Source organism: Uloborus diversus, chromosome 1, assembly GCF_026930045.1.
Source record: "Uloborus diversus isolate 005 chromosome 1, Udiv.v.3.1, whole genome shotgun sequence".
Lineage (NCBI taxonomy): Eukaryota > Metazoa > Arthropoda > Arachnida > Araneae > Uloboridae > Uloborus > Uloborus diversus.
The window spans coordinates 151,882,105-151,895,680 of record NC_072731.1 but is presented as its reverse complement, the minus strand read 5'-3'; the positions used below and the strand labels follow the sequence as shown (position 1 = coordinate 151,895,680).

The 13,576-nt window shown below is 31.6% G+C and overlaps 1 protein-coding gene across 1 annotated transcript in view; it reads left to right on the top strand.

Moving 5' to 3' along the window:
* Window positions 1–13,576, top strand: part of LOC129222143 (ubiquitin-like modifier-activating enzyme ATG7) — a 54,263-nt gene that overhangs the window by 19,834 nt on the left and 20,853 nt on the right. The window contains 4 exon segments of the mRNA XM_054856602.1: window positions 6,058–6,195; window positions 6,341–6,429; window positions 8,988–9,106; window positions 11,873–11,960. Coding sequence (XP_054712577.1) covers window positions 6,058–6,195; window positions 6,341–6,429; window positions 8,988–9,106; window positions 11,873–11,960 — 434 coding nt within the window.

Sequence of the window (13,576 nt, the reverse complement as noted above, 5' to 3'; positions counted from 1 at the left end):
TCTGATAGGGGGGTTGGGGACTCTCTCCCGGAGAAATTTTTGAAATTATAGTCCTAAGAATGCAGGTTTAGAGTGTCTCTGGTTATGTTACGGAGAGGAATTTTTTATGAGGACTTCTGAGGAAATTTGTAAAAACTGAAGGTTGAAAAATGCTATTATAGGCAATATTTCTTGACGTTAGTTAAAGGGAGGGGACTTGGGGGCTATTTCCAATCTTTTTTTTTTTTGAAAGCTAGAGTGAAATTGATCATCCCAAAACGCAGTTACCGACAAACTTTGATGATGTTAGGGAAGGGGCTCTGAGGATCTCCTCAAAAAACGTTTCGAAATAGAAGTCCCAAAAGCTAAAGTTTTTAAGTAACATTTAGTGATACTGGGAAGAGGGGTTTAAAGCTCTCCCCTTTATTTATTTATTGGAATTGTAGTTTTTTCATTTTCAGATTTCACACGGGAGCATCAGCTCCCTCTATTTTAAGGGGACTGCGTGCTAAGCACTGCATACAATTGTCGTTTTTAAAACCCAATTTTGGACGAGTTGAATGGAATTAGCGAAAGAAGGTTCGAGGGCCTTGTTCGGCAATTTTTCTGGAATTGAAGTATGAAAAACGTGACTGTGGACCACATTTAGTAACGTTTGGGGCTCAGCAGTTTTTCAAAATTGTATTTCCTAAAAAAGCAATCTCAAACGATTTTCGATGTTGTTAGAAGGCGAGATCACGTGGAATTTTGCGAAATTGAAGCCCTGGAATCGAGATTTGAGATGCTCTCAAATAGTTTTGGCTGTTGGAAGGGGGCATCCAAAGTGTTGCATTTTTAAAACTTTAGATTTTCCTGCAACATTCTATACTTTTTCCTATTAAAATTATTTCGTTTTCCCAAGGTGCGTTCTCTTTAACAATATAGAATGTTTTTGAAAAATTAATATACTCTCCCTTTTGGGAAGGGGTGGGCCATGTGCCTCCCCCTCCCCCTTGGTTGCAGCACTGTCATTTGGGTCTAAGCTAATTGTCAATAAAATGTCGTTGAAGGTTTGGGTTAAAATAAGATCTTAATCAGGGTTCGTACGCTCCTTCAAAACTCCTCCAATACTCCTTCATTCAGGAAATTTTCCTAAAGGACCCTTCAAACTCCTTCATTTTGGTTTTAATTCCTTCAAAACTCCTTCTTTTTTAGTTCAAGACTACATAATTTTTCTCTATGACAGTGACTTAAAATACTTCAATTGACAACTTAACATATTCACTAGGGCAAAGGTATCTTTACGATTTTGATGTAGTAATTTCATATATTTATTATTTTCATAAAAATGTGATTTACAAATTGAGCATAGGAGTCATAAAAGTCGAAGGTGAAAATATTATTAGATGACTAAGACATTTCATAAGTGAAGTAAAACATGCTTAAATGGTGCTTAGCTATTTTTTCAAGTTTTATAACTATTGCTTTTCCCTCCACCACACTCTCAGCAGCAAAAGTCAGTTTGTCTAATTATTATTTAAATATTTCAAAGTACATAAGTAGATGTACTATATTAAGCAATTGTGTTAAAGAAAAGAATTGTTTAGTAAATCGCAGTTCTGACAATGTAAAAAGGGTCATCCATGTTTGATGTCATAACTTGAGAGGGAGCCGGGTTCATGAAATTGTGACAAGGGTACGAGAAAGAGTGATAAAAAGTGACATCACACAGTTGTTACAACACTATGTTATGACATGTGACGAGGAGTAGTAAGGTGAAGTGTGACATTTTGTGACAAAGGGGGTCAAATACGATGAATAAAAGTGCAACACCATTTAAGGACAGCCCATTAGTACTCCTTCAAAATCTCATTTTACTCCTTCAAAACTCCTCCAAAAATCCTTCATTTTATTTCTGAAATTGAGTATGAACCCTGTTAATATATGATCCTTAACATTTATGTTAGTAAGCAGGAAATTCTCAGTGTCAATGTTCTTAGCTTGATTCAGCTATAATCTAAGTCAGGGGCGGCATTTCAACATTTCATTTGGGGGGTTGAGTTTTTTAAATGTGAGTTATCTCAGTTTGGATTAAAATACATATTGGTTAACAAGCTAGGATCATAAAATGGATTAAGTATTTATAAAAAATAAGGCTATTAACAGAGTTTGAATATTAATTAATAATGTTTTATTTGATCATAAATTATTCCTGAAAATATTTTGATATTAGTTTTTACCTTTCAGAAAGTTTTAATGTACGATTTTTAGAATCTGGAAATCGTGTTACTTTATTCCATCAATATGCAATGTCGAACTTTTTTGCCAATACAACTAAAGATGAAAGTCTTTTTTGTTCCATTGTGCTCAGAAGATAATTTTCTAACCTCCTAATGCACAAAAATGATCTTTCACAACTAGCTGAGCCAATTGGAATGTTTGAAAAACAGTTGAAGCTACAAAGTTAGAAAACACATCTCTTAGATTTTTCTCTTGAAAATAACCCAGGTAACTTTGAATATTGTGCTATTCTTCGTTTTTCATCATTGAATAGTATATTGGCTATTTGCAAAACAATTCTTCTTGCTCAGTGCTATAAATTTTACTTATAATTGAAACATTTTATTTCTCTTTTTATATAACCTATCAATATAACATTGAGCTTAAGGCCAACAATACAGATAAATCTTATAATCAAATGTTATTTTAATTTTATTTGAAACAATCGATTATCTGATACAAAATACTAATTCAATTTTATGACTTTGTATCATCATGTTGATTTTTGTCACCTTCTAAATTCATTTAGATTTTTTTCAGCCTTTTTAAAATTGGCGCGAATTAAGATTTTTTTTAAAGTTTTGCTCTTGGTTGAAATATACATCCACGCAAAATTTATTAACTGTTTCGACTGTAGATTTAGATGAAGCATGGACAGTCCGAAAATTATGGTTAGCGGATTGAAGATGTTTTGATAAAGTACAGATTTTTTTTTTTTAACTCTCCACAATACAAACAAAGTGAATAAACATTCAAACTAAGTCATACGCATGTAAAAGGGTGTCGGCTTTTCCTTGAAAGAGTCGCTTTCAAACTGTCCAACATTAACAAGGAGGGTTTTTATAAATTTAACTTTTGAAGAATATCTTGTGTCACTCAGAAATGACAAAGTTAAAGAGTAACCAGAAAAGGCATTAGTTGATGAATGACTTTTTTAAAAATAGTGTGTCTTTTGTAAGAATTTTCTATAAATGTATACAAAGCATTGGGTTGCTGAAATGTCTTTCTACCAAAAGGAATCAGTGTTCTCTCACTAACTAAATATACATTTAAAATATGAGCGTAACAACGTGCGCAAAATACTAAGGAATTTCTTGTAAAATCGTGCAGCCACACCACTGGTCCTCTCATAACACTGAATGCACAAGTATGAAATATTTAATCCACACAAGGAGATTACTTTTTTAGTTGAAACAAACTGATTCTCCATCACTTTTTTCTACTCTGAAAAGGGCTGCAAATGATTTACAATTTTCTAAGTTACATCCAAATAGCAAAATCTGCTTGTGTAGTAGAAATGTCTCAAGATTCATCGACTATTATCGAGAATCAGTGGGCGTGTTTTGTACAAAAAAAAAAAAAAAAAAAAAACCTTTGGCATATCGTCGCTCCAGAGCAACAGTAGGATATCTTAATGTTATTTCTGGGATTAAATGTCTTAGTGTTGCTCTGAGGCGACGATATGGTCGCTGATTTGCAATTTACGTAAACTAAATTTGCCCATTTCTTATCATTCTGTGCAAAAAATTTGGGGGTGCAACTGCCCCCTATTTGCTGCCCCTGATCCAAGTTAATCTAAATACTATTGACAGAATGACCTTCTTCGTAATACAGTGAAACCTGTGTAAGTTGACCACGTGCGGTGCAGAACTTTCGTGGTCAACTTAGACAGGTGGTCAACTTATAGAGGGTAGTAATGAAAACATTTTTTTTTTTGTCATTTCTTGTCCATGCATTCATTTTTTAACTAATTATAATAAACATTAAACTCACTTTCATTGTTTAACATTACTTTAAAACAATAAGAAAAAAAAAGTTGTTTCAATATTTTTAGAGATTATTACCAGAATGACGCGTTAAGTATCATACAAATTTAAAATTTCTGCAAATTGATCAAAAAAAAAAAAAAAAAGAATTGCCCCATTGCTTATGAAAAACTACTTACTTGATATTAACAATTCCTAAAGATTCATAACAAGTCAAAAGTGACTCAAATTCTTCATTTGATTTTTTCTTGTACATTTGTGTCCATGGCAATCTACTTTTCAACAAAATGACTCCTTATTGAAGTTTGGCGAATTTTCTGGGACTTTCATTAGCCCAATGTTTTTCGATGGAAACATAAATATTCATAGGTTTTTCTAAAATGTCTGGTTACTTATTTCAGGCATAACTGATGAAACTTTTAGTACAATCTAATGCTTTTGCCTAGTGGTCAACTTACAAAGGGTTTTTTACAATACTCCAAACCAAATTTGGTGTTCATTAGTGGTCAAGATAGACAGGTGGTCAAGATAGAGAGGTGGTCAAGTTACAGAGGTTTTCCTTCATTATATAAGATAGGTCTAATTCCGTTCCTTACAAAAGCGGTCAACTTAGACAGGTGGTCAACTTACAAAGGTGGTCAACTTTACAGGTTTTACTGTGCCTAAACTAAGTATGCTTCTGCTATTTTAATGCTTTGTTGTGTAATACCGGTCAGATGTTACACCAAAATCTCCAAATACTTATATTTTATACTTGCATAATAAATACTACAGAACAAAGTTAGCATTATTTTTTTCTTCTTTTATTTTGGGGACAAGACTGTTTCCCTTCTTTTTGCACCCATGACAGAAAGCCATATGTTTACTCGCTGGTGCTTGCAAATACCTTCAGCAAAATTTACAGGCTCACCCCCCCCCCCCCCCCGGATTTTAGGAAAAGGACATGTTAGAGCATTTGTAAAGGAAAATTTTAAATTCTCTTTTATTCTTTTCTTTCTAGTTTCGATTTTAAATGTTTAATATTTCTTGCATTTTCTGAATTTTTTTTAAATAAGCCTATTTTTCCTGCCGGAAGCACCTGGGGCTGGACTAGTGCCCCCAAGAGGGCGTCAACGTGGACTCTCTAAGCTCTTTGGGAATCCAGGTTTGTGCAAAAAGCGGAAGACGCAGAGGTTCAGCTGCGCAAGAAAAAAAAAGCGGAAGTCACGCATGTTCAAGGGTAGAAAAAAATAACGAAGGGCAAACAGGTTTGAGCCCCCCCCCCCCTCCGTAGATCTAGCTCTGGTATAAAGTGTTTGTGGCTTGCTATAACATTTCAGTAATTTTCACTCACCAACTTTTTTTCTTGTTGTTTTAAATTTTAACATCTTGCTTAAATACCATGTAAACTTAAATAGCTCTTTCTAAAAAATGTACCACCCTTTGTCATGTAACTAATCGAAATGAAAATCTTGCTACCGTAACCCCGAGTAGTTTTCATGGTAGTCTGAATTTAAAGTTTAAGACATTGAAATGCAGATTTTCCTTAGACTCTGGTTTAATTAATATTACTAGCTGGGTTGCATAGCATTGCTTGGTCTAACTTGAGAATAAAAGTTGCATCAAGTGTTTCAACAATTAAGCTTAAATTAAAGAAAAAATATAGTGTAAAATTTCAATAATGAAAATCCTTATATTGCTCATAAACAGTAGTGATGATCATCTGTGGCATAATTTCATGCATATTCTGGGCCCTTGAATGGCAATATAACAAGAGTTTCCCTGTGTATGAACTTTATTTGAAGCTACTTAACTTTTTATTTACTTATCAAAAAATTACTGCAGAGCAAAGAAATCATGAAACAACTCCTCATTTATTAAATTAAATGTAATAGCTTAAACACTACTCCTTAAATTAAAAAAAGTGATACATTTACAAATAAGTATTCTTTTATTAAAATTTAGATTTTAGCTGTGGTTATTGAAAAGAAAATTTTTTTGAATGTATTTATCTATATATACATCATTTTGCATTTGTTAATCACTTATATTTTGTTTAACAATATTTATATAGCTAACTCAATTTTTGGAATCATATGATGGACTTTCAAGTTGCGATAAAAGTGCATTCCTTATACATAGGGATGAAAAAGGAAATTGTGCCACTTTTTTGTTACATGATTTCAATGAATTGAAAAGCAAGCCAGGAAAAGTATGTTTTGTATTGAATATTTATTCTTAAAATTCTAGTCTTGTTTTTTGAACCGATTCTTTTCAAAGGCAAGCCGCAAAATGTTAAAATTGCATGCTCCCAAATTTCATTATTGCAATTATAGTTTTGTTCTGCTTGTTTCCAGATTATCCTTGGTTTTGCAGATCCTTCAACATTAGAAAGTCACCCTGGTTGGCCACTAAGGAATATTTTATACCTGGCTGCTTATCACTGGTGAATTTCATTTCTTGTTTTAATTTTATGATTGTGCTCAAAATCATTGTGAAAAAACTTTTAATTGTTCCTCAAATATTCAAAATAGTTCATCATGATAGATTAAAATGTTTAGTTTAGATTACACAATCATTAGTGTCAGTCATAAAAATATCTTTACAAAGAATAAATTTTAGTAAGATACTTCAAAAAAGGAAGTTATTCTTGACTGTTTACTGTTTTATTTATTTTTCAATCACATCTTAAAAAGTCAAAAGGTTTGTACACTAAATTCAACTTTTTAAAGTTTTCAAAATTTTCCAGGTACCGCAGTAAAATATTCGCAAAATATGATACTTGCTTAAAAGTTGGAAGTGGTAAAGATTCTTCATTGAAATCTGCGCCAGCAGACTCTCAATGAACTACTTACATAATCGCTTCATCATAGAACAAGGATTCACATGTAGTAACATTTTCTTCAATCACAATATTCAAGAATTATTTAACTTTTGCCCTGTTCACATCAACAAAGCTTTCAAAATAACTTTGTTATCGTAGATATTTATGAAACCACAACTCATAAAGCAGAGTATTACAAAAAAACTGGGGCAAGGTAGTTTCTGTCTTCGACCCAATTTCTTTTGCCTTGAGTTCAGTTTGGATTGCTTTTAAACGTCTTTTTATCCTAAAAGCACAATTATTTGAGTCACCCAGAAAATAAAGGCTACACTTTTTCAACTTTTATCAAAATTTTTAATTTCTTAAAGATGATTAAGAATGAATTCTCAACGAAATTTTAGATCTGCAGCCACAGCGAAAAGTAGCCCAATCGGCTACTTTTCATGCAATCTTGCGGAACATTATTGTAAAGAAATTGTCCTCCTCCTACAAGCTGATAAGTAAAGCAAGGTGTAAAAGAAAAATTAACTTTATTTTTATTTTTACTGAATTTTATTTTTCCTAAAATGAAACTTTGGGAAAAACTTCGACCTGAAACAAATTCATTCGGGATGTGGATACAACTTAGTATTGAAAACACTAAATCATGTTAGGACCAAAGGAAAACTTCAAGATAAATGGATATTCGAGTTATAAGGCTTCAAGTTATCGAGAGTCGACTGTATTTATTTATTCTTATATCAAAAAAAAAAAAAAAATTGTAAAATAAGTTTCATGTAATTTGAACTACAAAACCCGTGCAGACTTACGTCTGGCTATTAACCCAAAACTTGTGCGTTAGGCCGAAAAAAAAGAACTTTTTTTCAGAAATTCGAAATTTCATGTTGATATAAATGTTGCCCCTATCGAGAAACCCCACATGTACCAGAAAAACATTTATCCAAGTTTAAAACACATAGGTATCACACACAAGACCTAAAGTTTATAATTTACTTCTTGAAAAATTGAATCATTTCATCATTGAACCATGATGGAATGAAGTTTCATTTTTTTAGTTTACCTTAATAAATATCGTTTAGTAATTGCATTATTAAGACGTTTTTTTAGTTTTTGCCATTCATAACCAGTTTGTTAAATAAAGACACACATGTTTATTTAAATTAGTATACTATTATTTCTGTTTTTTTATTAAGTGGCAACAGTTGATATGTTTGTTAGAACAGCTAATTTTTAAAATAACTATTAGAAGTTTTGATAAGAAATATTAAGTAGAATCAAGTATATGAATGGACAAAATTATAAACATTTAATGTTGTATCTAATATAGTTTCTGGCCTTGACAGGACAAAAACTAGTTTCTACGGGCAGAAAGCTAACGCTGATCAAAAAGAGCTCATTTGCCTCCATCTGGAGACACCTGGGCGTCAAAATCTCTTGACATCCACACCTTAATGGTGGCACATGACAGACTGGATGCCATATTGAGAGATCACACTAGGTCTGCAAAAGGCCAAAGTCCAATACAGCCCCATTAGAAAGGAAAAAAGAAAAACTTTTACGCATAATAAGAAGCATTAGTCAGCATCAGAGGAGGCAATTGGGACTGAAAGGGGGTGGGTAGTACAAAATTTTGCTAGGGCTGTTTTGAAAGCAAATGAGTCGTAATTGATGTAAATCTAACAACTTAACCCATGCTTTTATTAAGATTTTGATGAATCTTGTACACAATAACATTCCCCGAAGAAACATGTAGACATGAATTAGGCTTACATTATTTACTCCAAAGTATTTTGAGATGTCACAAATACTTCGTAATAATTTCATTCAACAAGTATGGCTAGTTTAAGTAAAACAGTTCATTTACTAATATCTAAACAATGGATACATAAACTAATTAATTTTTCATTTCAATAGAACTCTTATTGTCTTTCAATAACTTGATGTAATGGGGGGATAATGTTATCATACGCCAAGATTGGTGATAACAAATGATCTTGTAATGTTGTTTAAATTAGGTGGCAATTTATTTTTCATTTTAAAAGTAGTTTTAATGTGATTTAATTGCTTAGTTTAACTACTTGTCAGATTGATATAATTTTAATTGGAATTTTCTTAATGTGTTTCTGTATATTAAGATTCTGTTTTACTGGGAATAGCACCATTAATTTAAAAATTTTTAGGATGCATCATCAGAAAGATTGGGACATTTTGTGCTTTAGAGAATATTTCAAAGATGGAAAACGTCATTTTCATCATAGTTTTGTGATTTCTGTTCATCTGAACGAAATTGACAATGCAGGTTACATAATATTTCATTATACTCCTATGAATAACTAATTTTAAATAAGTAATCTGTTTGTTTTGTTTTGTTTGTTTGGTTTTTGTTCTCTCTAAAGATTTTTTTTATCATAGAATTTTATTAGATATAGAGCATGTTTTTACTGTTTTAAATTATTAAATACAAAATATTTTCAAACTTTTAATTATGATTGCAAATTTTTCAAGAAAAGAATATTACTAATAATAAAAAAAAAATTTCTAAATGTTTTTGAAAGTACTAATCTTCAGTGACTTAAGAGATATACCATGTGACAGCACCAAATAATTTCCATTTTGCGTAAAATATATTGAATGAGTCACATTAAAATGAAATGAGCTGCAGCAAAATGAAATTAATTTTTTTCATCAACTCAGTTACACACACCTGACTGCCTATTGTGGGCACTAGGAAATCCATGCAGGGCTCATAGTCCTCCTATATTTCCTATCTTTTCACAATTTGTCAGATATTCTCCTATATTTTCTCACTAACTCCTATATTTTTTTCGTTGCATGTTAAATGCTATCCAAAAATGCAAAAACCTTTGATCCATCTTTTTCTTCTTTCTCCCCTGCACAGTGCACTCTTACATCTTTAATGTTGGCATATGTACTAAACTTCTGTTTGATTATTTTTATGAAATATACAAAATATAGATGGTTTTACTTGCAACTTTTAACTTGTTTTCAATTAATTATTTTTATTTTAATGAGTTTACTTTGTAATTTTAATAGTATAGCATGTTAACTTTAAGTGTACTGCTGTAAAGATTTTGAAAACTTTTAATTTTGTCACATATTACATGTTGTTCAAATGACCGGTTGTAGCTCAAATGATTGTCTTTGAAAATACTGTGTACAGATTTTGGTACCAATTCAACTTTGAGAACTTCAAATGTTTTAAAACTTGTAGCTCACTGAAAAATGTGACTATCTCGATGAAAAAAGTCATTTTATACAAATTTGTCTGTTTTTTCAAATATGTACTTATTTTGCTTGTAGATTTTCCAAGAATTTCAGAAATTGTCCTTCATTTCAGAATTTTATTTATTTTTTGGCTCATTTTTTTCTATTTACTCGGTTACTGTTACAAATTAGAGAGGATAATGGATGGTTCTATGCTCCACTTGGGCTCTTCTAACACCACCTTTCCTTTGACAGATTAGGTCAAATTCACCCTTTATTCATTCTACACATATACACACATTAACTGTAAGTTTTGGATCTGCCGATACAATGAGCGCCGGGTAATTGAATCAGCCACTTTAGTGAATCAATTCCTCAAAAATGAAACAAAATCTAGTTTAACCACTAAAAAATTGCAGAATCTTTGAATCAAACATTTCACTTAAATGAATCAAGATCTGACTGTACTTTACAGTAACTGACCATTTCCAAAAAACATGATGCATTGAAGCAGTCTTTGCCTTTGTTTAGTAAAATTAGTTTTTTTCTCTATAAATAATGAAACGAAGGGGAGCCAGAGTGTTGCACACATTTTCTAGCAATTTTCTTATATGTCCGACAAAACTAGTAAGACGAGAGAGACATGGAGTTGACTTTTCATCGTTAATGTTAGCATTGAAGCAATGAGGTACCAATACAGAGGACTATGGGTAGATTTATGGCATTGAAAACAGAATGTCCAAATTAATTATTATCCAGTTTAAGCAATCAATTAGAGATGCATTTTTCGAAGCACATAAGTTAAAATATGAATTTTGTAATTTCTTTTTCATGCTGTTTTGTGATAATTTTTTTAAAAATAATCAAAGAATGGATATTTTGAGTGAACAGTATACTTCTAATAAAATCTCCTTTGACCAAAAATTTAAAAAAGTTTCTCTGAAATTGTATGTGGAATTCCACGCTTAAAAAAAAAGAAAGAAAAACACAACTATTTTGCTTAATTGAAACAAAATTTTCTTAAACGAACATGATTCATATAAGTGACCCTGGGTATAAAAATTCATTTGCTCTCACATCTGTGTCCCTTCACATTGCTATGACTTCATGCATTATAGAATTGTATTGATACTAGCGCTCTGTTTTTTGTACAGTGCTCCAAACATACTAGATGCTATTCTTTTTCGAAATTCCTATATATTTTTCTACCTAATTCCTATATATATATATTTAAACTCCTATGTATTTTGCTATCAAACTCCTATATTTTTACAGTTAAACTTCTATATATATTTTTCATTTGCTATGATCCCTGTTCCAGGTAAAACGGCTACAGGGCTTCATACCCTTCCAAATTAAAATCATTTTACACTTAATAAAATTACATTATATGAAAAGATACAATGCATAAAATGGTATAATCAACATATGAAATCCTTTGTAGGACTTCAATGTCAAGAAATTTCTGGAGAGAGCACTTTTTGTCTTAAGAAATGTGTACTTAAAAAGTTTACAGTCAAATATCTAATCCTTACACAGCCAAAAACCAGTCTAAATAGATCATTCAAAAATAAATTTGGTTTGAAAGACTAATTTTTTCCATTTTGAATCCCCCCCCCCCATGTATACTTCACAAAGGTTGTAATTTAAAAGTAATCGGTAGAAACAATTGATGCATTGCACATATTTCATATCTTTATTTATTTCAAACTTATTACTAGAATTTTATATTAAATGACCATTTGAAACTATATTATTAATTTATTATTCATTAATCTAAAATTTGCTGTTATAAGTACAATTAAAAAAAATAATTTTATTTGTGCATATTATCCTTTAGTGTGTCCAGACTTTGTTGGGTGGGAGAAAAATCAAGGAAATCTTTCTCCAAAAATGGTTGATATGAGTGCTAGCATGGACCCAGCAAAGTTAGTATCTTTTGCTATTAACTATGGAAGAAAAAGTTAGCATGTAATGCACTCAAACCTGTTTTTGCACGGTCTTTTTTTGTGTGAATTTTTTTTTAGTACAGTGTATGAAAATTTCAATCGGATTGGGAATGAATTGACAAAATTATTTATAAACAAGTAGGGACGGGGGGGGGGGGAGCGAGGAAGTATCCTCAAGGGCACCCCAGTGGGACGTTACTGTGACCTCCCAAAAATTTCCTTATTCGGGAATTTTTGTCTGGCGATTCGGCAAAATTATCATCACTTCGTTTATTTTGATTATGTTTACAGAAGCAGATCCTAGTTATAGCTTAAGTTTTTGAGTTATTTTCTATGTAAGACTTTTTATGCGGCCCCTATCCACTGCATTAAAAAAATACTTTTTAACTGTGTTGTGAAAACAACTTTTTATAACTACTCGTGAAGTTTCAAACGATTTGTTAATGCATTTTTTTTATTTCCTCATCCACGGCAGAAAAACAGGTTTGGGTGTACTCCTCATGTTATTCTGCAATAAGTACAAACTTCTCAGACAAGTTTTAAAATTCAGTAATATTTGTGGTGAAGTAATTTATTTCAAATTTATAGTTATAACAGGAGGTGTCACCAAGTGGGAACATGATCTTATCATTGACTGTGCCATTGAAATTTTTGGGGGGTGGGGGTAATTTTAGTGGAGATGATGGGATTTCATTTTCATGGAATTTGCAGTGGTTGTTTGATGAAATCTTCATTTTGAACAGTTTGTTTCTTCCGTAGTACACATTTCTTTTACTGATATAATGGAGGTGTAACCATATTCTGATGAGCAACAAATGGCATTAGCCCTGTAAAAATGAAACAGAAAAGTAGCCTTTTTAAAAATATTTTCTGTACTTGGCTACTGTTGGGAGTTTGAAGCATGTGTGTTGTTCTCTGTTCTGGGGATTTTTCTCAAGAATATCCTTGCAAAGGCATGTTTGGTGTGAAACATTCCACCAAACATTCATCCTCTGACTTGATTATCACATTGACTTTACCTGACAATTAGTGTTCCCAGGAGGATTACCTCAAACTTTTTTTTTCCTTAACCACTCTTCGTCTTTTCCATTGCTTTCTGCAAAATCATTGAGAAAGGTTATTTTCTCTCTGAAGGAATGCATAAAAGAACTTATTTTAAGATCCTTGAAAGAAATGCCAAAGTAAAGTTTTAAGGTATGATTTGTTTTGATATTTTCAGTAAAGCTTCTTTTTCTACCCTAATATGCTTCAATTTGTTTCTTGTGTTTCCATAGGTTTTTATTTATTTGCTTGTGCAATGAATCTGTCTGTCCTTAAACAGAATTTTTGGTCAAGTTCAAAAGATAGCCACTTTCATCCTTACTTTTCACGTTTGAGACTGCCAATGTAGTTTTAAATATACAGTATAACCTTGATTTAACATTGTCAAGGAACAGGAAAAAGTTATTGTTAAACCAAGAAAATCGTTAAATCAAGAAGCATAGGCATTCAATGCAGTCAAATCCGGACCAGTGAAATGTATTATTAAATTGAGGAAACCATTAAATAGGGTATCGTTAAATCAAAGTTATACTTTGTTTAAAAGTTTTATGTGT